The sequence below is a fragment of the Anopheles gambiae genome, chromosome 2 (assembly GCF_943734735.2).
Source record: "Anopheles gambiae chromosome 2, idAnoGambNW_F1_1, whole genome shotgun sequence".
Taxonomy (NCBI): domain Eukaryota; kingdom Metazoa; phylum Arthropoda; class Insecta; order Diptera; family Culicidae; genus Anopheles; species Anopheles gambiae.
The window spans coordinates 35,957,826-35,979,816 of NC_064601.1; the positions used below are offsets into that span (position 1 = coordinate 35,957,826).

General features: G+C 46.6%; 1 protein-coding gene across 10 annotated transcripts in view; it reads right to left on the reverse strand.

Annotated features, from left to right (window-relative positions):
- Positions 1-3,022: 3,022 nt before the first annotated feature.
- LOC1275026 (uncharacterized) overlaps positions 3,023-21,991 on the reverse strand; it is a 93,364-nt gene continuing 74,395 nt past the window's right edge. For 6 of the 10 annotated variants that reach the window (XM_061652490.1, XM_061652489.1, XM_061652494.1 and 3 more), the window contains 14 exons: positions 21,122-21,257; positions 20,169-20,477; positions 19,953-20,093; positions 19,710-19,862; positions 19,506-19,636; positions 19,273-19,356; positions 18,020-18,173; positions 17,536-17,936; positions 17,136-17,450; positions 16,788-17,061; positions 15,088-15,288; positions 11,356-13,147; positions 6,845-7,149; positions 3,023-6,773 (listed from right to left, as the gene is read on the reverse strand). In XM_061652490.1, the coding sequence (XP_061508474.1) occupies positions 5,691-6,773; positions 6,845-7,149; positions 11,356-13,147; positions 15,088-15,288; positions 16,788-17,061; positions 17,136-17,450; positions 17,536-17,936; positions 18,020-18,173; positions 19,273-19,356; positions 19,506-19,636; positions 19,710-19,862; positions 19,953-20,093; positions 20,169-20,477; positions 21,122-21,257 (5,479 nt within the window). In that variant the 3' untranslated portion in view covers positions 3,023-5,690. The remainder of the gene's footprint in view (positions 6,774-6,844; positions 7,150-11,355; positions 13,148-15,087; positions 15,289-16,787; positions 17,062-17,135; positions 17,451-17,535; positions 17,937-18,019; positions 18,174-19,272; positions 19,357-19,505; positions 19,637-19,709; positions 19,863-19,952; positions 20,094-20,168; positions 20,478-21,121; positions 21,258-21,991) is intronic. The other 4 variants (XM_061652496.1, XM_061652492.1, XM_061652491.1 and 1 more) reach the window with 4 other exon arrangements.

Genomic DNA, 21,991 nt, shown 5'->3' on the forward strand with positions numbered 1-21,991 from the left:
TGATGAATTTAATAATGAAGTATAATGATAGTGCGCCGGTAAGCATTAAGGTGTATCGAAATCGGGATACTTTTGCAGGGCAAAAGCAATGCGTTGTAGCTGCTAGCTGCTTCTGCACAGCGACATTGCATTGCAATCAGTGCATTTATGTTTGCTCGCACCACACCGGGTCCGGCTTGGTTCGTCTGCTGCGGCGATCGGAAACTGGTTTTTGCTGGCCGCTGGAAATTGCACCAGCCGCTGTGTGGTTGTTGTAGATCATTCGCTTACGCGCCAAGCCGGTGCTCGCCGCAGATCGGAAGGATGGACCAATAGCTCATCAACGGTTTGACGAACGAGCAACCGAATGTGTCCAATCGTTAGCCCTTGATGAAGGGAGTAGCGTTGTTTTTATTGCTCGGAAGATGGGAACAGCGCAGCCAGGCATGGTTGGACCTTAGTTAAGTGCCCTGAAACGATCGAATAAATCACTCCAGCTTGTTGTGGGATGGGGCTTGGGTATTGGCTTTACTGACGTTTTTTATGAAAGTGTGAGGTTAGAATTTATTTACTCTGCTCTCGTATTCACATTGATTTTGCTGGATTACGGAAGCGTTGGGTTGGAGCCATGATTTAAATGGAGCAACTGGAGTTGCTATGTGATGTGCAAGAAGTGTGACGAGCTGTATTCAATATTCCATCGCACAACATTGTACGGTGCATCCTTTAGTGGTCATATTTTGCATTAATAATGAAACTTCTGCGCCGCATGGGCTCGTTGCCACTCCAGAAACCATTCATCATCACTTCCCACTCGGCCAGAGAGGCCAGAACGGACCCGTAGGAGCACGGGAGAGTGTCAACAATTTAAAAGCAACTTTACATAAATGAATGTCATACAGGTGTTCATAGACTTTTGCACGATGCGTAACAGTGCACCATTACGAAGTGCAAGTGCATACGACGTGCGTGTGTTGATAAACGGGCAATTTAATTATCGCTGCCCTGGCGATTAACAGACCCTGCCACCGGGGACAGAACCAACGGTGTCGCACGTTGGGCTCGCGATGCTTCACTGGGCTCGCAATGCTCGAGCAGCACGTCGCGCGGCTCAAGGTCCACCATCGACGCATTTAGGTGCGGTGCGCGCCCTGTCCACCGGGGCTAATAGGGCGCCGATCGGTAGAAAGCTGAACACCGGTAGCCAGCCGTCCGTCAGCGTCAATGCTGTCCCAGGCGCTGGATGAAAAACTGGTCCGCACTGGGGCTTAGTTTCCCTTGTCCCGTGCTGCGTTTTCAGGGTCGAAACGCGCAACCGGGCAGCCCTGGAGAGTGGTGTCTTTGGTGACAATTTTTTTTCTTCTCCCTCCCCCCCTGCATGCCAGCATCTTTGGCCTGCCCCTTGGGATGGGAATATCCTTCATCAGCCATCGGTCGTCTCACCAGCCATCCAATCATCGCCGGCATGTATTATTAATCAAATCAGTGATGAACGGGGTGGTACACCAGTAGCTGGATGGGGCTGGGCCTCGCGCTTGTGGTGGAAAGCCGGGACTAGATCGAGCAACATGTTCGATTAATTAAAAGTTCAGTGAATTTATTACCTTTCCCGGTTGAATTGTAGTGGTCGCTCTCTCTCTCTCTTTCGCTATCCTTCCAGTTTTTCTCTGTCCTTTTCTCTCCGACTCCGTCAGTCTGCGGCAGAGAGCAGCAAGGAGCTGTAAAAGGATTTACCATTCCTTCCATCTTCCATTGGCCCTTTTTCCTAGACAGTTTATAGACAAAAAAAAGTCCCCATTCCTACCGCTCGGAGGTCAGCCCTCTGGAGGGCAGCAGCAGCAGCAGTACCACCATCAGCTCATAATTAAAGTGTATGTACGCACAGTGCGTTGAATAATTCATAACCGTTCTGAGCTGGGCGAACGCAATCGAACGTTCTTGTAAAAAATGGCCCTGGAGAAGAGGAAACTTGCTTGCTGTCCATGCAGCGGCAGGTAGGCAGACTTGCCTCAGCCAACCTTGCCAAGGACGCAGTGGTTGTTCGGGTGGCCGCGCCTGGAGTTGGCTTGCACTACGGCCCACCTTTCGCCCGTCGATGTGGCCGTAAACGATCATTGGTGGTGGGGGGGAAATGCAGAGAGCCTCTATTTATGGTGATGATAATGTTTATGCTGATTACGATCAGTACTCTGTCTTGTGTGTGTGTGTGGATTCAGGACGTACCGTGCTACCTACCGGAGAGCTGGGCTGGTTCTATCACCAGCGATTGAAAATAGCGTCGTTGTCTCCTAGGCTAGCCGGAAGTCATTGACTGCAATAATGTAACACGAACGCAAAGATTCACAGCTTTCGAGCTCGAATAATTGATTTGATTCGGGCCGGTGGCTATCGGTTAGCCGCGGCTTATGAGTTTGGTTGATGATGCATATCGGTTGACCGAATTGGCCCTTTAAACCCGCACAGAGAAAGGTCATGTTAGGGCGGTAGGACCAAACACCATCGTTATAAATGAAAAACGTGCAAAGGGCACGCCAAATGCACATGCAGCCAATCGATTGGGTAATAGAGTTGGGTGGTTTTGTAATTAAAACAGCAAAAACGGATTGCAATTACCATTTGTCATAGGAAAGCGAAAAAGGATTAATTTGTGTGCGCTTTGTGTGTGTGTGTGTGTCCCACAGCGGGAGCATTGATTATTTCCTTGCGGTCGATACAAAAGGGCTTAATTTTCGGAGCTTAGAATGTATCGATCAATAACTAATGGGATTTATCTGGATTATCCTCCAACATGATGAGCTAAACGGCGAGGCATATTTTAAATATTGAAAGCGTATGGTATGAGACTATCAATTGTTTGCTGATGCGAAGCGTTTGTAACTATATAAAATAATTAAAAAAAACAGTGTCTATCGCGTGTCATATTCCACCTGATGTAATGCATACTCGTTAAATGGAATTTATTGTGGAATAATTGCAGGAATCGCGCACAATACATTTCTTTCTGTTTTAAGCCAGAACCACAAAAAAAAAATCACAATACAAATGCTTTCAACAATTTCAACATGTTTGACTTTTGTTTCAGGAAATTTATTTGTGGTTTGTCGGTCGGTTGGTTGGTTGGTTTGTTTGTCTGTTTTGTTTTGGGATGGGATCTTCTTTTTTTACATTGTTTTGTTATCTCTAAATCACTTTGATTTATAAACAGTATTATTATTTTCATTTGTCACGTTCTATGTGCCAAGCTAGGGTAAAAGAGTGGTCTCTTTATCAGTTTTCATCCATTTTGCTTTTCTCGCTATTCTGTATCCCTTTCGCTTTGTTTCTGTTCGCCTTGTAGTACCTCGAGCTAGTAAAAGAAGACTGCCTTTTACATGCATTCACTCACACACGCTCACGCACATGCTTTCGGCCCTTATTCCTGCTTTTACTTTAGCCAACTGATCGGCCAGAGGAAGTGATTTAATTTTATTTAAAAGTACTACGTAATACAAATCCGTTATCTTACTTCTTAAGAGGAATAACATATTTAGCAAAAGATGGCAACTGGTGTTTGCATAACTTATTAAAAAATGATTTGGTTTAATGACAAAACAAAATAATAACAAATTAAATACTTTAGAAAGACTAAATAACTATTTGAATAAACATTTCAATACAAACGTTAAATTTACTTTGTAAAATAAACAAAACAAAGAACGTGAAAACAATCTCAACACACTGCAGATTCGTGGAAAGTAAATCTAAACCCCTTGGTAACTAACCATTGACCAATGTTTCCATCTATTGCTAAACTAGTTAAACTAAAGCTATTGATGTTTTGGTTGGTTCTATATCTATTTAACACGCTCCATTACTGTATCTTTCTTCGGTTTACATATATCTAACCCTCTTTCGTTCGCTTGTTCGCATCCTTACTAAATATGTTTACATTTGTTCGGTTTTGGGCTGGGCCACCGTGCCACCCAATCCATTCGGTTTTTGGTCTTGATGCGATCAGGATCAACTGCTGCTATGTCTGCTATTTGCCCTTTGGTAGTATGCGATTATATCCCTTTCTAGCATCCCATGTGTTTACCCCTGCCCATGCTACTCGTGTGGTTTACTATAATTGGCAAAGTTAAAGTGCTATCATTCATTTGTTTTTGTTCAACATTATAATCCTCTGCTACACTACTGTTTCTAACCTGGTTCTCCTCATCATGTTCACCTTCATTCTTTCGCTCGATCTAGTTAGTGGTACTTTGTGGTGGAATAAAATCGTGTAGTTATTTCGTGTTCGCGTGAACGTGTGGGAAGGAAATGTAATGCATTAAACTTATTATTAGAAAACGGTTACGTTCACAGCATAATTACAAAACAGCGTTATCGAATATTTTCAGCTAATAACAGAATATACAACAAAAAAACTCTTTAGCTGTAACGATTTTATAGTCACTTTGTTCTGTTCTTATAAATTAGCGACGGTTTGGCGCTCTAGGTTAAGGTGTACAAAAATCGAAATGGAACGATCAGGAACTCGTACGGCAAAATTCGAATTCAGCTTGAACCCTTTCCCTTGTTCACATTCCTAGACTAATGCGAACGGGTGCTGTTGGTCGATTTGTTTTGGTTTTCGTATAAGTAAAGCATTTGCTACTACCCTTCTATGCTTGATTATTACGTTAACTTCCTACGGTTTAGGTCCATCGGGTCCATCGGTGTGCACCGTACCGCACACAGGCCTAGGTTTATTATCGTACAAACTAGATTTGTTGTCCTTTGCTTTTCAACGAAGCCCTCGCCATGTTGCAATTCTCCTTTCAGAGGAGATTAGCAGCAGTTGTAAGTATTGTATCTGCTGGTTGCCGGGATTGGAGAAAGTTAAGCTTTTTTAAGCCACCATGGATCTGTTTAGAGACACAATCCACTCACTCATTCTGCTTGATGTTTCCCTGCCCATAGATCATAGCTCATAGATTAGATTATATTAGTTTGTCGCTAGTTACACTATCGATGAAGAGTAATTCCTAACGCTACAGCAAACACTTGAACAGTGAACAAACAAGGCATACCGGAATTTGGAACGTATGATCGATCACGATTACAAAACAAAGGGAGGAGCAGCTTTGAATCGTCTACTGTACTTCGTTGGCGAATCGGTTTGTTTGCTTTGTGCTAGACATATTTCGGTTCCACGCATCGAGATCAGGGGACTAGGATGGCCCAACGATCGCAGGGTAGCAAGCGTGTCTACTTCCTTAAAGCCTGTATGACTTCTGCCGCTTATTTGATGCCGATTTGTTCGATGTGCAGGAAGAAAGTGGTGTAGTAAACCTAACAACACAAACACAGGAAACAACAATTGCTAAGCATTGCGGTTTTTTTTTGCTTGGACGGGAATGGGTACGAGAGACTGCTAGCAGCTCAACGATTGCTAAACGAATTGCCAATTGAGTTACACGCCTAATCTCACTACTGGGTCGTAACGGAACTGCACTGCGCTGGATTGTTTCGGGCGAAAAGGGCACAGGGCGTTGGATTGGTTGGTTGGAGTGTTGCGAGTGTGCAGCGCATCACGCCTCACAGCTGCTAGAGACGGAGCGGCTTGATCGGGCCGCTCCGGCGATCGGTGCTGGACGAACCGTCGATCCCCGGTCAGCACGATTCCACTCGATCACGACGACCTTGGTGATGCTGGTAAACATGCACACCTCACAGTGAAGCGTTAATTCTCAGAGACGATCTTTGTCCCGGTCGAAGCTCAAGGCCTTAAAGATGCCGCCCCGCGACCGGGGCGCACTGGGGCCGGCCGACGGTGGGCCCGCTATGGTCGGGGCCCGGCCCGCCCGCCCAAAGGCGGCCCGCCGCTGCAGATTGTGCTGATCGAGGCTGGAGGCTCGCGGCCGCCCGAACGCGTCCCGCTCCGTTCCCTCGCTACCGTCCGTGTCCGTGTCGCTGCGCTTGCGGTGGCTGCGACGGCGCACCAACCCGTCGCCACCCTCCAGCTCGGCCGGGAAGTCGGTGCTGATGCTTTCGCGCTTTTTCAGCTCCGCCGCCAGCATTCGCACTTCCCAGTCGTTGTGATTGAGCTCTTCCTCCTCCTCCTCCTCCTCTTCCTCCTCTGCCTGTTCTTCCTCTTCTTGCTCTTCCTCCTCATTGCCTGCCTCTTCCTCCTCTTCCTCCTCTTCCTGCTCAAGCTCTCCCTCGAGCTCTTCGCCAAATGCTGCCTCATCGTCGCACTCCTCATCCGCACCATCGTTGTCGTCATCGTCGGTTTCGCGGCTCCCGGAGCGCCGATGCCGCATTAGCTGCCTCGCCTCGCCCTGCTCGTCCTCTTCCTCTTCTTCCTCCCCGTAAGGTTGATCGTTTTCGGACTGCGATTCCGACTGCGAGCTGGACGTGGCCTCAATGTTTACAATCACGCTGTCGGAAACGATGTTCCCGGTGAGCTCCGAAATGACCAGATCGCGGTACGGGCTGCGGATACGGTCCGTCGTGGCGGACATGGTAACGGCGGTGGTGGTGGAGGTAGCCGTTGCCGACATTCGTCTCGGCGGTACGGGGGGCGGAGGTCCAGTGGAAGATCCGCCGGCCGGTGCACCGTTGCCACCGGGCTGCGGGCGTGGACCGATCGGTGGTGAGTCTTTCCGATCGAAGCTCTCCTGATCGGTCGACTCGTCCCAGTTGGGACGGTTGCGTAGCTGGCGGTGGCGGGGCGATGTGCGCGGCTTTCTGCTGCGTGTTTTCGGTTGCCGCGGGGTGTCCGAGTCGGAGTGCGGGGAGGAAGCGAAGATGGTATCCAGTGAGTCACCGCGCTGTGGAAAGAGAGTGATAGAGTAAGGTCGGTTGATCTGATACGGAATGAATCAAAGCTACTAGCACCTACCATAAACGGTAGCTCGTTGGACGATCCCGTGCTGCCCGATCCGGACGAACCGGACTTGCGGTAAGGCGTGTCGCCCTGCTCCGGGGGCAACTGTACCTGCAGTCCCACCAGACCGTGGTGCTCCGCCTCCAGCTCCAGGATGCGATTCTGCAGCTTTGATATGATGTCGTCCCGCTTCTTCACCTCCTGCTCCAGATTGAAGAACTCGTCCTGAAACTTCACCTGTATGTCCTTCATGTGCGACTGGATGACCTGCTTGATGCCCAGCAGCACTTCGCCGAAAAACTCCTGCTCCTCCAGCGAACCTGTGCGACCCGCGGACCGGGACACAGTCAGGTTGGAATCGTTCGGTGCGTTCCAGGTCGGGGACGATTCATTCGGACGTGGTCACCGTGTAACCCCGGAAATGGATCCAGCAAATAACGGGTGCAATGAGTAAAACACAGTGCACAAGCGACCGAATGGGAATGGGAGAGGATGGGGGAGGAGAAAGTAGCGACCGGGATCACCGGTTACAGCGGCCGCACGTAATTGCGTTAGAAGAAATGGAGCGTCGGTCGGGTTCCGCGAAACACGTCGTAGTGATAAACGTAATTAGTATGCGTTCGCCAAAATGGCATGTCGTTAGAAAACGGAAAACAAAAACCAGAGATAGGAGGGGAGGCAAAAGAATAGAAACACTTAATTAGAGTTGGCTCTTGCGATCGACTACATCAGCGCATCACGTCCGCCAGTAGCTTGGGTTAAGTGGTTTGCCACGCCAACACAGTAACCGTGCGGTGCGATGTTTCTAGTAGTAGCAGCGCAGGAGGAAATACACTACGGAGGGAAGAAGGGTGCGTTGGTGTAGAAGAGAGCGTGTGTATGCGTGTGCGTGTGTATGTGTAGTATTGCGTTCTTTATCAAGTTTTAGGCGATGAAGTGATCCCAAGCGAGCCTGTTGTCGATTGTCTCCTTGTCGTTGTCTTCGGGCAGGGCGGGCCGGAAATCGGAATAATCGAAAGCGCATCGCCGGAGCCGGACATCCCCGTTCACTCCGGTTCTAACGAAGTTAGCCAGGCGGTACAGCTGTACGGCACCGCATCTGGTGGCACTTGCGCCGTTTCTGGTTCACTTACTTACAGAAGTGCCCCGACAGCCCGTGGAGGTGGAGGCCACTTCAGTATGCGTGCCTTGATGCTACGTGGTGTGCATGCGTTTCGTTCGATTCCCTCCCTCGCCAGACAAAGAGTTCAGCCAATCAACAACGAATCTAGCAAGGAGCTGTAGGGCAAGGTAGGGCAGGGAGCCTACTAATGCTAAGGGTCGATAGAAGGATAGTTTTATGTGGGAAGGAAATTTGTGTTTGATAGAATTTTGTGTGCGAGAGCGTGAGGGAGGGACCAGGTGGCACAAGAATGAAGTAATTTCCTGCGAAAAAGGACATCGATACTAGAAGCGTTCTGCCAAGCCCTGTGCATGCTGCCAAAGCAAAGGAAGCAGGACGATTTATCCATGCAAGCAAAGATGTAGGTCGATAAGTAGTTCTGCCGCTCGAGTGAAGAGTTCTTCAGATGAGCTAGAAGCCAGGAACCTCATGCGAATGGTGAAATGCATTCATTTAGCCTTAGAGCATGTAGAAAGAGCATCGGCAAACATTGTGAGCAGTATGCATCGTCCATTCAGACGGTACTTCATCCGGCATCTAATTTGCCTACGAAGCTTCAATCACAAATCATCGGTATTGTGTGAACGAATCGGAAATTTCAATCACAAGAACCAGCTACCCCGAGGGCAACAAGAGATTGGCCCACTTTGCAAGTGTTGATGATGATGAAAGGAAAAGTTTAGTTAAGGAAAGTGTATTACACGTACTTCCATTGTTCATGTAGATAGTCGGACTACGTGAAAATAGAAGTGAACAGATTTTCCCATAGCAATGAATTGACGATGCACCAAGAACATACGGGTCAGCGTGAGATGGCATGAGATGAATATCAAACAGTACCGTTGATTGAAAGCAATTTTGCTGATTGGCAATGGTGCGAAGATACTGTTAACATTTTGTTGGGAATGGATTTTTACTTTATCATAAAATAAGGGGAAGAATTTTCAATAACAGAAAATTTTTAGATAGTGCCAAAAACCGAAGATAGAAAGTGTATTCCTTTTAATAAAAATAATGAGAGGTTTAGGAAAGTCACAAACGAATGAAATGTATGCATGATACAAATGATACAGAGGCAACATATTGTCTATATTTAGGCGCACTACGCAAATGAATGAAGTAACGTTATGAAGCGTTACATACGTTACATTCCCAAAAAAGGTAGCTACTAGTGATGGGCAAAATGAATCTGCAGCCGGATTTGGATTGATCGGAATCGGAATACTTTCGGATTCGAATCCGGATCATCTCCAGAGATAGTGGGGGAGGGGGGGGGTTGGTAAGGGTTGTTTGGGACGGAAAAATGTTCAGCCTTGTTTTAAGTTGTTGAGTAAATTTCACCTTCCTTAGCCAATTATTCCAATCAATTAACTCTAAACTACACTTCCTAATTTACGTTCCTTTATCTGCACTATACAGTGACACTATACATTATATATCCTCTATAAATTTCATGTGAGCTTTCCGATTTGCCTGTCAGACATTCACGATTTGTTGTTAGCTTCCAGAAATAATTTGGATGCAATTAATTTATTTGAATTATTCAACAAGATATATTGAGCGTTGCTCTAAATTTATTGAACAATTTGTTTGAAAAATATTTAGATAATGACAACTAATTGTGGAAACGGGTAAAACATTTGCGGGAAACTGTTAATAAATCGTTGAAAGAATCCAAACGTATTAGGGAAGCAAACCATAAATCACGAGATTTATCAAGACAAAAATATGAAAGCAACCAGAAAATCATGGAAAACCCAATATACGGTTTATTGGTGGTACGCACATAGACGATCGAAAGTTTGTTTACAGGGTTTTTCAAGCCATCGCAACATCGTAACACTATTTTTCGAACACGTTAAACGATTGTCAACATCGTACATACAATTCGAATCCGCAAACTCTTTTCGATTTGGTAAAAATCCCAACCCAATGGGTGATAAGACAGCCAACATACATTTTCCAGATTCGAGTTGGGATTTCGATCAAAGTAATCGGGATCGCACGTTCATATTTATTTCGAAGTCGGATCCGGATTAAGAATATCGGAGTCGGAGTGGACTCACGAATTTTATCCGGAGCCTCCATCACTAGTAGCTACCTATGCGATGTATATTCTAGCATATGCAGCTTTCGTGTGGTTTGTTATTATTTTTTAAATGAATTAATAAAAAATCTCTCAAAAATATTATTTTATTTCGTTACATTTACTTTATGGTTTATGTAGACTGGTAAAAATAAAATATTATTTTAGAGTTGATCTAAACCAGGGGTCTCCAATCTACGGCCCGCGGGTAGCATGTGAGCCTCGATAGACAACAATGCGGTCCGGCAAGGCTTTGCAAAGTTTAAAATAAACCGTTATTTTGAGCTTTTAAATCAATATTTTATTTTATTATTTTAATTTTTTTTATTATTAAGTTTGGAGACCCCTGATCTAAACATTGAAGCGGCGTTGTTTCTGTTCTTGGAGTCAAGACTCAATAGCATCAAGCGGAGTCGATCTTACCTCACAAGGTTATTTCCCTCAATTTAAAGTCCTGAACTAATTCATGCCTTGTATCAAATTCTTACATGAAACACTTGTTCGTTCTACAAGGTGCCACAGATATTTGGTGATTCTAGTGGTCAAATTAGAGAGTCCCGTTCAATAGAGCAAGTATCCTTAGCATCCTTAGATTGCAATGAGCGATGAGAACTAAAGAGTATCTAATACAAGACTAGACCAACAATACAATCTGTTCTAATAATAAATCTAATAATGAACCGAAAACTGCGTTGAATATCTTTAATACTTCAGTTAAAACATATGGCCACAATAATTAAAAAGTTTTTTTTTAATTTAAAATAAGTGTGTTAAATGTAGGAAACATGTGTGAAATGTAGAAAAAAATTAAAACATGCAAATATTTATTGAATTTTTTCTTTTGTAAAGTACACAATTATGCATGTACTGTTTCTGATCTCAGCTGTTAGCTATCCTATTAGGAGCAGTAATGTTCAATTAAATAAAAAATAAGGAAGAATTTTGCCCGAAATACCATTAAATTTAAATTTTAAATTATCAAACAAGAAATTGGAAACAAAAATTGTATATCAACAATGGCTTAGACTTGCTCAGTGCTTATTACAAAGAGTACGAAGCTTTAGATGGACAAAACAAGGTAAGCACATCTAAAAGTGAACAGCACTAGAATTGAAACATCCATGGAAACAATAGCCGAATACAGGGGGAGAGAAAGCGGTTGGCAGTTTGAGAAGGTGTGCCGAAAACTCCCTTCTTCGGTTACATTCTGCGAACGACGCTGCGAAAGTGTTGCAGTTGGCAGGTGTGTGTAGCTGGCGCCATGATACAACCACTTACCTTTGATCAACTTGCGCTGGCTGGCTAGGGCGGAGAGGGACGATCTGGTCACCGGATCCGCACCGTCCCCCGGCACTAGATCCATCTCCTGTTCGGCGTGCGGATCGTAGGGGAAGCCCCGGTGTGCGTCACCATTGCTGATGACCGCCAGGGCGTTGCGCGTATCGTCGTCACCGATCGTCGGACCTGGGAGCCCCGTCGGTGACACTCCGCGGTGAAACTGACGGTGCTCCGCGCGGTGATGGTGCTCCTCGTGGTGGTGGTGCTCCTCGTGCAGCACCTGGTAGTAGCGTTCGTGCTCCTGTTCGATGGACGCGGTGGCCACCGCCGACAGACGCTCGTCGACGCGCGACGTTGCCAACGGGGCCGCCGCTACGGAATGTGGCACGCCCGGCACGGTGCCGGTGGCCGTTTGTGCGCTAAGAAGGGGAAAAAGACTACGTTCTTCAATAGGGTCACACTGGGCAGCACTGCTGGGAGGGCTAGAGAGTGTGTTCCTATGGAAGGTGACGCTTTTGGTGAATTTGCTGTGTCTGGCAACGTACCCTTCGACCGTTTGCGCTCGCATCAGCTTCTTGAGGTTCTCGCGGTTCGGGCGCTGTTCTAGCGCGGCCTTATCCTCGGACAGCTTCTTCAGTATGCTCTTCAGCTGGCGCCGCTCAAGCGTTTCGTTCGACTCGGGGCTGAGCGGCAGCAGCCCGTTCGAGTCGGAGCGCTTCGGCGACTCGCTTTTCGAGCGGACCGTGTGCGCCATGCCGGAGCCCTCGCTCTGGCTGCGCGTCAGCTGGTCGAGCAGGTCGTGCGTGCTGGCGTTGCTGGTGTTCGAATCGGTACAGTCCAGGCTGAGGCTGCGCGTCTTGATTGCCGACTCCAGTTCGGCCAGCTTCTGGCGCTCGTTCAGGATCTTCAGCTTCTTCACGAATGGCAGGCCGCAATATTCGGGCGACAGGTCGTCGATCGACAGGTAGCTCTTGGGCTCGGTAGATTCCAGCTTGATGGGTTTTGGTTTCATGCGCACGCGTGCCGGTACGGCACGGGCGCCCCCTTGGTCGCCAGTGGTCCGTTGCGTCCGGCTACCACTGGCTACCTCGCTGTCGCTGACCGAGGCTGCTTCGCCCGCCGCACAGGATAGGATCTTATTCGACAGAAAGGACGACGGTGGAGCACACGTGGTCGGTGGGGCAGAAGAAATGGGCGGTGGTGTCATCGAGACCAGCGAGTTCAGATTGAGATCGGCCGGGATGGAAGTTTTGAGCCGGCTGCGCTTGGATTGCTTCAGAATGGGTGACTCCTCGGACGCGGCATTGTTGAGACTGGTGTAGCTTCCGCCGAGACTGACCACCGTTGCCAGCTTCAGCTTGGACCACGGTTTCAGCTGATCGTCCGCCTTCAGGTGGCCCAGCGAGCGTATCTTATCCTTCAGGGACTGCGCGGTGGACGGCTTGCTGGGATGGTGCGATTGTTGTTGATGTTGCTGCTGCTGGTGTATCGGCTGCGCTTTACTGCCGGGCGACGGTACAATCGGCAGCAGGTGCTGCTTCATGTCGGTGGTCTCGTGTATCGTGACCGGTACGGAGGAGGGCTTCGATTCGCCGTGATGCTTGGAGTCTTGATGGTGCAGTTGGCGAAGGCGCTCCTTGAACGACACGCGCATCGTCGGTTTGGCGTGATGGCCTGCCACACCCGTCGTGTTCAAGATCGGACTCGGCGGTGCCTTCACCGTCGGGGACGTCGGACTCATGCTTTGTACGATCGATGGTGAGCTTGATGTTTGGTTCGATGTCACTTGCAGCTGCAGATTGGTACAGGTCGGTCGATGGTCGGAAGCAGAAAAAAACGCACGCAACAACAACAAAAAAAGGAAGAGAAAACACAATGGCGAACATTACATTACTCATGGGTGGCCACAGGACAACAGGGGCCGGACTGTGAGGCGGGTAAGGCGAGCGACGCGCTCTGGGTTCTCAATGACATGACCGCAAGTCCGCGTGTCGTATTGGGGGGTGGTGGGCGCACGGTGGAGCTTCGCTAGGCGGGTGGGTGGTTAGTATCCGGGATACAAGAGCATGGTGTTTTGATAGTTTTGCTGCACTAATTTGCATTCTCGCATTCGCCTGGCTATGCATTCGGGGTTTGGGTACGGCTTGTGCCAAGTGCCTTTTCATTGAAGGTCCGTGCCGGGTGTTTGGGTTGTAGTTGCGGCAAGGTGCGGGAAGTCTAAAGATTATCTATGCGATTCGAGCCAAACTCGACGGGGGAATAAGATTTACATTCGACAACAACACAGATTTACACGATGAGCCCGCCCCACGCCTGTAGTCACCAGCGTAGGCAAACAGACGCAAAGTCCATTCTGGCTCCGGTGAAAGTATCTAGTGGACCGTAAGGACTGTGCAGTCAGTGATAGATTGGAAGGAAAAAGGCTAGAAAATCCATACTAGTGCAAGGTATTTTGAAATAGAAGTGAGAAAAGGAAAGATTCATGTTCATGAGGTGACTGGTGTTTAACAGCTGCTGCTGAACTTGTTATTCACATTGTCCCTCTGTCGTGCTCCAAGCAGATGCATTGCGTACAACGAGTTTATTAAGATAAGCCGTTTATTATCTGCTGGTAAAACGCATTCGTAGAAACAAGAAACAAGTCGTAGCAGAGGCATGTTGTTTGCGTTGCATCTTCTACACGCTAGTAATCCTATTAAATCCAAAGTATCTACCATGTGGTAGCGGATTGCACGGGGTTAAGGTTTAGCCAACCGAGCGTTGATCCGGCACAATATTTGAACTGAATAACTAATTTGTCTGACGCGACATCGCAGGAATATCATTATCAATCCATACACAGCTTCTAGGAAAGCTTGCGTGCGATTGCGTTAGATTGTAAAGCGAACCTCTCGTTACTGCCTTGGGGTGTTCTGGGAACTGTACCAAGCGAAGCATGCTACAACATTCGCTTCCAAGTAAAGGAACTTTGGAACAATTGAAACATTATAAAATTGAAAATACTTTGAACATTGTTATGCATTTGTGTTCTTATTGATAATGCAAAGCGGTAGCTGTTTTTCGTGGACAATGTTAATTCCACGTTCAAAGTTAATATTCGTTCTAGGAACTGCTGTGGATCGTTTTGTGCACCGATGTTTTGGGGAATTTCTTGTTCTCGATATTCACGTACCTCTATGGAAATGTACCAAAACCCTTGAATATTTCACGAAGAAGTCGTGTCATCAAACGTTCTTTGCTTACTAAAAGGCTACTTCTTAATTGGTCAATACTGTTAGACAGGAAAACAGCTTCCACATCCTCTTTTCACAAATAAGATCACATTTTGTCGTCTTACTTCAAAATGAAAAATCAATGTTGGAGGCAAATAAAAACCTAATTTTAAGATAGTTGCTGGGACTGCATTGTGGTCTAATGGTAGAGGCACAATGCTGTGACTATAAAATAATCACAATTAGACGAAACCCATTGGAAAGTGTTTGACAGAGAGATGTGGTTGTTCTTGCCTTCAACTACAAATTTCGGGCTAAAGTAGAACGTGTACGTAGAAGATCTTTCATAGCAATGTTAGATCCCTTCTAAAAGACTCTTATTCTCCGTATTATCAAAGCTGCGTTGCTTTCACAACAAACCACAACTCACACATATACATATTTGTTGATTATCTGACCATCGTGTAACGCCACCCGCGGCTTGCTCTACGACTTCCCTTGCATTGTGCCACCACATTACCTTCGATTGGCTTTCCTTCGCTAGCCGATCCTCTTTCGCTTTGAGCAATTTCAGTCTTTGCATCAGCGGCAACCCGGCGCCGATCACTTCCGGTTCCGGTTCTTCCTGTATCGATTCCTGTGGTGATATGGCAGAGGTTACGTGAGTATGCGGCGGTGAGATAATTTGTGCAGTCGCCTTCGCGGCTCGTTCTTCGCGATCCTATTTTGTTTTTTTTTTATGGTTTTGGTTTTTTAGTTTTGTTGTTGTTGTTGTTGTTGTTGTAAATGTTGTAGTTGCAACCATTCGGTTTCGTTGACCGACACGATCAGTGGTTTTTTTGCGGTGCACGAAGTTTCGTTCGAATGATTATTGTGCCCGTTTGATGCACGTGGATTTTTCAATTGCAAAGCGATTGCATATTTTTGTGTGGTGTTTATTATTTATATCAATTTGCAGTGAAGCAAATCGTGGCGGTGGATGTGGTAGGTGGTGGTGGTGGTGGTGGTGGTAGTGGTGGTGGTGGTTGTTGTGATGAATAAAACATATTTGTTGGTTTTTGTTTTCGTTTGGCGGGGTACACGTGCATTTTACACAAATACACACACACACACACATTGAAAGACGAACACATACACAAATTTACAAATGTTTATAGAAAGAGAGAGATACACACGGGTACGTGGAAATAAAAAAGAGAGAAAAGAAGAGAAAAAACAACGTTCTAAGAATGCGCTAGTAAGGTCGGCAGCTCTAAAGGATATTTTATTTATACAAAAGTGAACGTGTTCGTAAACTCGCATGTACTGATGAGTGTGTCTGTCTGGGTGCGTTGTGTGGTGCCCAATGATGATCGTTCTAATGATGCTTCTGTAGCGTGTGTGTGGCGCAACTGTCCGAAAGGGGGGAGATGTGTTGGTGTATGAAATCAACTTGGCTTACACTAGGTACAGGGAAGCTTCTCCGGTTGTCGGGTTTTCTGCTCTATAACATCGGACGGGGGGCCTAACGAAGCGAACAACGGATGGGTGAAGCCTACGGTGGGTTTTCAGGGGTGCCAAAAACGACGATAATATTGAATCACTACTCCAAGGAAGATGTTGAACGTACCGCTTGAATACAACACAAGGAACTGTTTTAACCTAAGGACATGAATCTAACATCGAACAGTTCAAATTGGAGCCTTCATTAAAGGTGTAATGTTAATGAATAGAATTACGTCTTTTTAAACGAATGCGGGAGCATTAATATCAATATGGGTCAGCTTTCAAAGCGCTAATACACAGCATTAAAGGAATCTGGCAAAGGTTACACACAAAGACTAAAAAAATAGCGGAAGAAGGTTTGGGGACGCTGGAACCCTAGATCGGATGCGATTGATTGTGAGCCGGGGAGGAATTGTCTCGCAAAAGCACCGGAACATGTAATGTACTAAGTGAGAGCGAATAAATTCTTGCTTGTGTGTTTGGTGTTAGCGTGTGGTGAGGTGATATATGCGTCGTGACTTGTTGGTGAAAGTGTTGGGCCAAGCGAAGACTCTGGCACATTGTTAGGCGAATGAGAAGGTTTGACGATGATGCGACGATGATGTGCGGATGAAGATGATGAAGGTGAAGATTAGCGCCACTGTGAGGTATGTAGCCCTGCCGATGAGGATGATCGTGTGTGTTGTATAACGATTGGTGGATGAATATGGTGATGAGATAAAACGATCCACTGACTTGTTTCTCCTTGAGCAGCCGGAGACGTTGCAGCAGTGGAAGCCCGGCACCGATCGGGCTCGGCACCTTGTCATTGTCCTTGCCCTCGTCCTCCGTGTGTATGTCGTCCGACTTGACGCGCGGCATGCGCTTCAACATCGTTTTGGACGTTTTGCTGCCTCCGCTTCCGGCACTGCCGCCACTGCCCGCACCGCCCGATCCACCACCCGAGGTCGCGTTCCCGTGCAGTGGCTGCATCTCGATCGACTCATTGCTGCGTCTAGTTGTTCCCGTCCTAGCGTAGAAAAGGGCAGAAAGGTTAAATTGTTAAGGCCGATCCGCACGCGAAAGCGTTACCGCGTTACGTACCTGGACTTGCGCAGCACATTCTTCAGTCCCTTAACATCACTCCTAAGCTTATCTACGATACGTTTTGAGGCACTATTATCACTACTATCACCTTGGTTATTGTGGGTATTTGAGCTACGATCACCGGCGTGTTCCTTAGCGGCGTGCTTGTTGGCGTGCTTCTTGTTGACGCAGCGCACCTCCATCAGTCTTTTCCGACCCAGCGTCTGCAGGATCTCTTGTGCTTCCGGGTAGTCCTTCATCGCAGTCAGGACGTCTTCGCGGGACAGCGAGAACAGCTCCGAATAACCGACCGAGCGCACATCGGCTGTTCGTCTGCCGGAGGACCGTGGGAGAAACAAAACGATATAAGCCCTTTGCTATGATGTCTCGTTCCGTTCGTTTGCAAGTTCAAACTCACTTGTTCAACCCGTCCAGGTTGAGGATGCCGATCTCGCCGAAAAAGTCACCCGCCTTCATCGTGGTCAGCACCTTGCCAGTTTCGCTCAGCACCTCCAGGATGCCGTCGGCGATGATGAACATCTCCCGGGCGACCTCACCCTTCCGGCAGATCGAGTCGCCCGGCGTAAAGATGTAGGCCTTCATTTTCAGCACCAGGTCGTGCAGAAACTCCGGCTGGCACTCTTGAAATATTGTCACCTTTTTCAGCACGCTCAAATTGACATGTAAGGCCAGTTCGGTTTTAAGCTTGTCCGGCAGCAGCCCGAGTGCGGTGTTGATGTCTCCGCCGCCCTGTATTCGGCCGCGTGACCAGCTGTAATCGTACCACCGGAGTACGCGCCGCTTCATTCCACCCGGTACCTGTGGGAAAGGTGCCAAATTGAAGGACGGGATATGGAAATGTTGTGATTGAGAGCGAATGATAAAGCACATTCGGTACCGACCTTGTGGTGCCGCATGTACGTCTTTGCACCGTCCAGAAGTCGCTCGAACTCGAGACGGTTGGCATTGCGGTTCGTAATAACATTGCCCACCTGGCCGACGATCGTGGCAAAGATGAAGACACCAATCAGGTAGCTGACGATGGTGAACACGTACCTAATCGATGGTATACATTGATTGATCAATATCAGCAATATAATTAGAATTCGTATGCATCTCATACATTAAAAATCGTGTCACTTTTTCTGATAAAATTGGCTTTCTTTGCTAGGAGAAGCATCATTATGCCACGTTATTGTTAAGATTTGCAATGATAATTGGACCACCAACATTGTACTTGTACTTAATTGACCACAGTATTAATTGTATCAGATAAAGTTGATAAAGATAATCAATGTGCTTATGATATGAATATCAAAGTTTTCGAATATAATAACCTATCGCCTTATACTAGCATAACTGGCAGAAGCAAAACTTGTTTGGCAAGTTATGTTTTTATACTAAAGTGTCTGAATAAATCTCTGAAGGCTGTCACCGACATAGAAAGACCGATCACGTTTGATCGGCAAACTCGTTCAATCTGATGTGTGGCGAATTTTCATCCCAAAAAAACAAGCATTTGCGGCTGGATTAGCAAAATGGATGATTCGTTTGTGTGGATAGGATAGATATTCGAAAACTTTGATTAAGGTGTTTTGACCATCGGACTTTTGGGTGGAAAAGGTTAATCATAGACGACGGTACCAGTAATCGATTGCATTCTCGTTTCGTTCTAGTTTCAGCGAGGAGAAAGACAAGGATACTATGTATCGTGCGTTACAAAACTGTCCGCCTGTGAGGTTGTTATTTAATGCTTCAACCTCGTAACCAGACGTGTGTACCGCCTGCAATCTAATCAATCTAAAGTATGCCTGTTTTTCCTCGCACAATTATGGTAGAAAAAGGATATCCGTTGAGAATCAGGCAAACCCCCAACGAATTGAGATGGAAAGCAATAAAGCAAAAAAAGAAGAAGAAAAATCATGAGAAAGGACGAACCGACGGACAGCCTCCAGAAAACTTCACCAAAATAACCACCGGTGACGGGTAAAGCATAAACAAACGATCGATATCGGTATGGCATTATATTCGAAAACTTTGAGATGGGTTTCAGTATGAACACACATATTATTTGCACAGTGGAACAAAACAAAAGTGAGTATAAACCCGTGGCCACGCAACCATCGGCCGTGGATGGTGGAGCCGTACGTCCTACCCGCGGGATGAGTTGAACTGCAGCAGTCTGGACTTGAGGCCGCGCCTGGGAAGTGATCTAGGGCCGTCCGCCGATTGTGACGGTCTGAGTCGATGCGTTTGTATATAGAATACGCGAACCCAGGCGATTTAAAAAGAACAAGGGGTAGTAGTAGAAACAGTGTCGTGATTAAAACATTCAAACAACGATGTGGGGAATGGAAGTTAGAACCATGGTTTGCATTCGAAACTTACTCGGCATTCGTTTCCGGCGTCGGTAGGTCCCCAATGGTGGTTAGCGTCAGCGTCGACCAGTACAGGCTGCCGAGGTACTTGCGCGTGAGCGTGGCATAATCGCCGGGCCGATACGGATACACCCAGTCGCCCTGTGTGAAGAGAACCAGCGTCTTAAATTAGCACCGGGTGCCTTTGTTAACTTGAGCCGCTATGGTCTCCTACCTGGAAGCCCTCGGCCTCGGACAGCAGGAAGTAGAAGCATCCGAACCAGTGGGCCAATATTAGCAGGATGTGTATGAGGTTCACGACGCGCCATAGGTTAGGCCACACGGTGCGACTCTCTACGATGTAGTAATACTTGACCGCTCGATAGACCTGCGGGACAACATAGGAGGGAAAACAAATTTGGACCGTGCAAATTGCACCCAACCGCGGGATTTTTCCGCCTTGCTTTCTGTGACTTACTTTGAAAAACCGCGGAAATCGTAACATCGGCTGACTACCGAGCCGGAACTGTAAAATATCTAGCGGTACTAGTGCCGCCAAATCTAGGAGGAAAGCACGGGATCGGAGATAGTGGCCAGCCAGCTTCCGCGAGTCGTACACCTGTGGCAAGGGGACACCATGCAGTTAAGGTACCTTTGTGGAACGTTTCTACTCATCAACGATCGTTGGACTCACCATCAGACCTTGCTCCAGGTAGCCGGTGCGCAGCTGTACCGCCACATCGAAGATGAATACTATATCGGTGAAGCAATCACAGGACAGCCAGAAGCGGCTCGCATTGCTCTGCAGCTCCGGGAAGCTCTGGCGCACGATTAGCGTCCAGAGGTTGTACAGTATGCTGATCGTGACGAGCATCAGCCAGTAGAAGTAGAAGTTCTCGTCCGGGTTCACGACCGTGCGCGGGATTTTGGCAAACCGACGCCTCCTTCGGACTGTTTTCTCTGCATCGGTCGCACCCTCGGAGCCGGTATCTTCCACCGTTTCCTGCAGAGGATAGGAAGAAGAGATGTATTACAATAAAGCACTAGACATCATAGGCAGTACACATCATAGACATCATAGAAAGTAGACATCATGGGCAAAAGTTAGTACCAGCTGTTATTATTTGGTAATCGATATAGAATCGAAAGTATCTTGGATCGATTAACTAGTTATATGTATCTGATCGTTGATATGTATTTTTAATTTGTTATACGTAAATCAAAGATTTACAAAGAAAGAGACTATTCGTTACGAATAACTGAATATCCCCGAGATACGCGATTAATACGGACGACGAACAAACTGCGTATGTCGATTTTTTAGTTTTTCAGTTCATCTAATGCATCTAAATTTCGTGTAGTTTGGCCTTTTCATGTGATATTAACTACTACATTATTTATTTAATATTATTCTAACTAAAGATACAATTTCAGAGTTTTTGAGCGATTTTAAAATTAAATAGGGATCATAGTCTATGAGATACCGCATATCTCGGGGACTCCCTGTACTAATTTATGAAAACATGTCAGTTATTTTCATCAGTTACTACTAGAAGAATATTTATGTCAATAGCAAACAAGGTACATCAGCATGAAAAATATCAAAAATAAATTGACAGATAAATTGACAGAGTGTAAGCTACCCACCTGAGCTTCCGGTATCTGGCGCGTGGAAAAGCGTTTTAGAAAGGAATCCTCTCGCTTGAGAGGTGGTTTCTTCTGCATGGCAGAGGATATTTGTACCGTCGTGCGCAACTTCATCCATCGCTGGTTTGACTTCGTCCTGCAGTGTGAGCGCGGGTGTAGTTTTGACACATTTTCCCAACCATGCACACCGGGAAAAATCATTCCCCATAACCAGACAAAATTGGACACGGCCAAAAGAGAAAACGTGGTGCAGTGAAAGAGTTGGAAGAGAATGGAAAAAGAGACAAAGGTTTGCAAAAGGTTAAAACATACTCTGCCAATCTGGGTACAGGGGAACTGGTCAGCTACTCAGTCAGTTACGCATTTCGTTAGCACACAAACATTACGACGAAAAAAAGGAGTAGTAACAGAGAGATAGAGAGAGAGAGGCAGAAAAAGTAATAGTTAAAGAGAAAGAGAGAGAGAGAGCAAGGATCGTAACGGTGGCATTATCTGAGGGTCAAATTTCGAGCACACAAAGTCGTCTTAGTTTTCCAATCGCTTGTTTAGTGGGTATTTCTGTTACTTTTTTTGCTGGTATTTTTAGTTGTGATACAGTAGCTGATTTGAAAAGCAAAAACACACACACTCACACACACTCGAAACATGAAAATACGCTAAAGAGGGAAACGTAGCAATGCAGGGGAATGAACGAACACCGAAAGGTTTGGTTTGTAGTACGGTTGAGAGAGTCAAAACACTAACATAGAGATAACATGAAGACATAGTGAGGGGCTCCCAGCGAGGAGTGGCTAGCTATGGGCGTCTAGGACGGGGAAAATTGGTACACGGTTTCGCTAACCCACCGCACAATTTGAACACACATTCGAA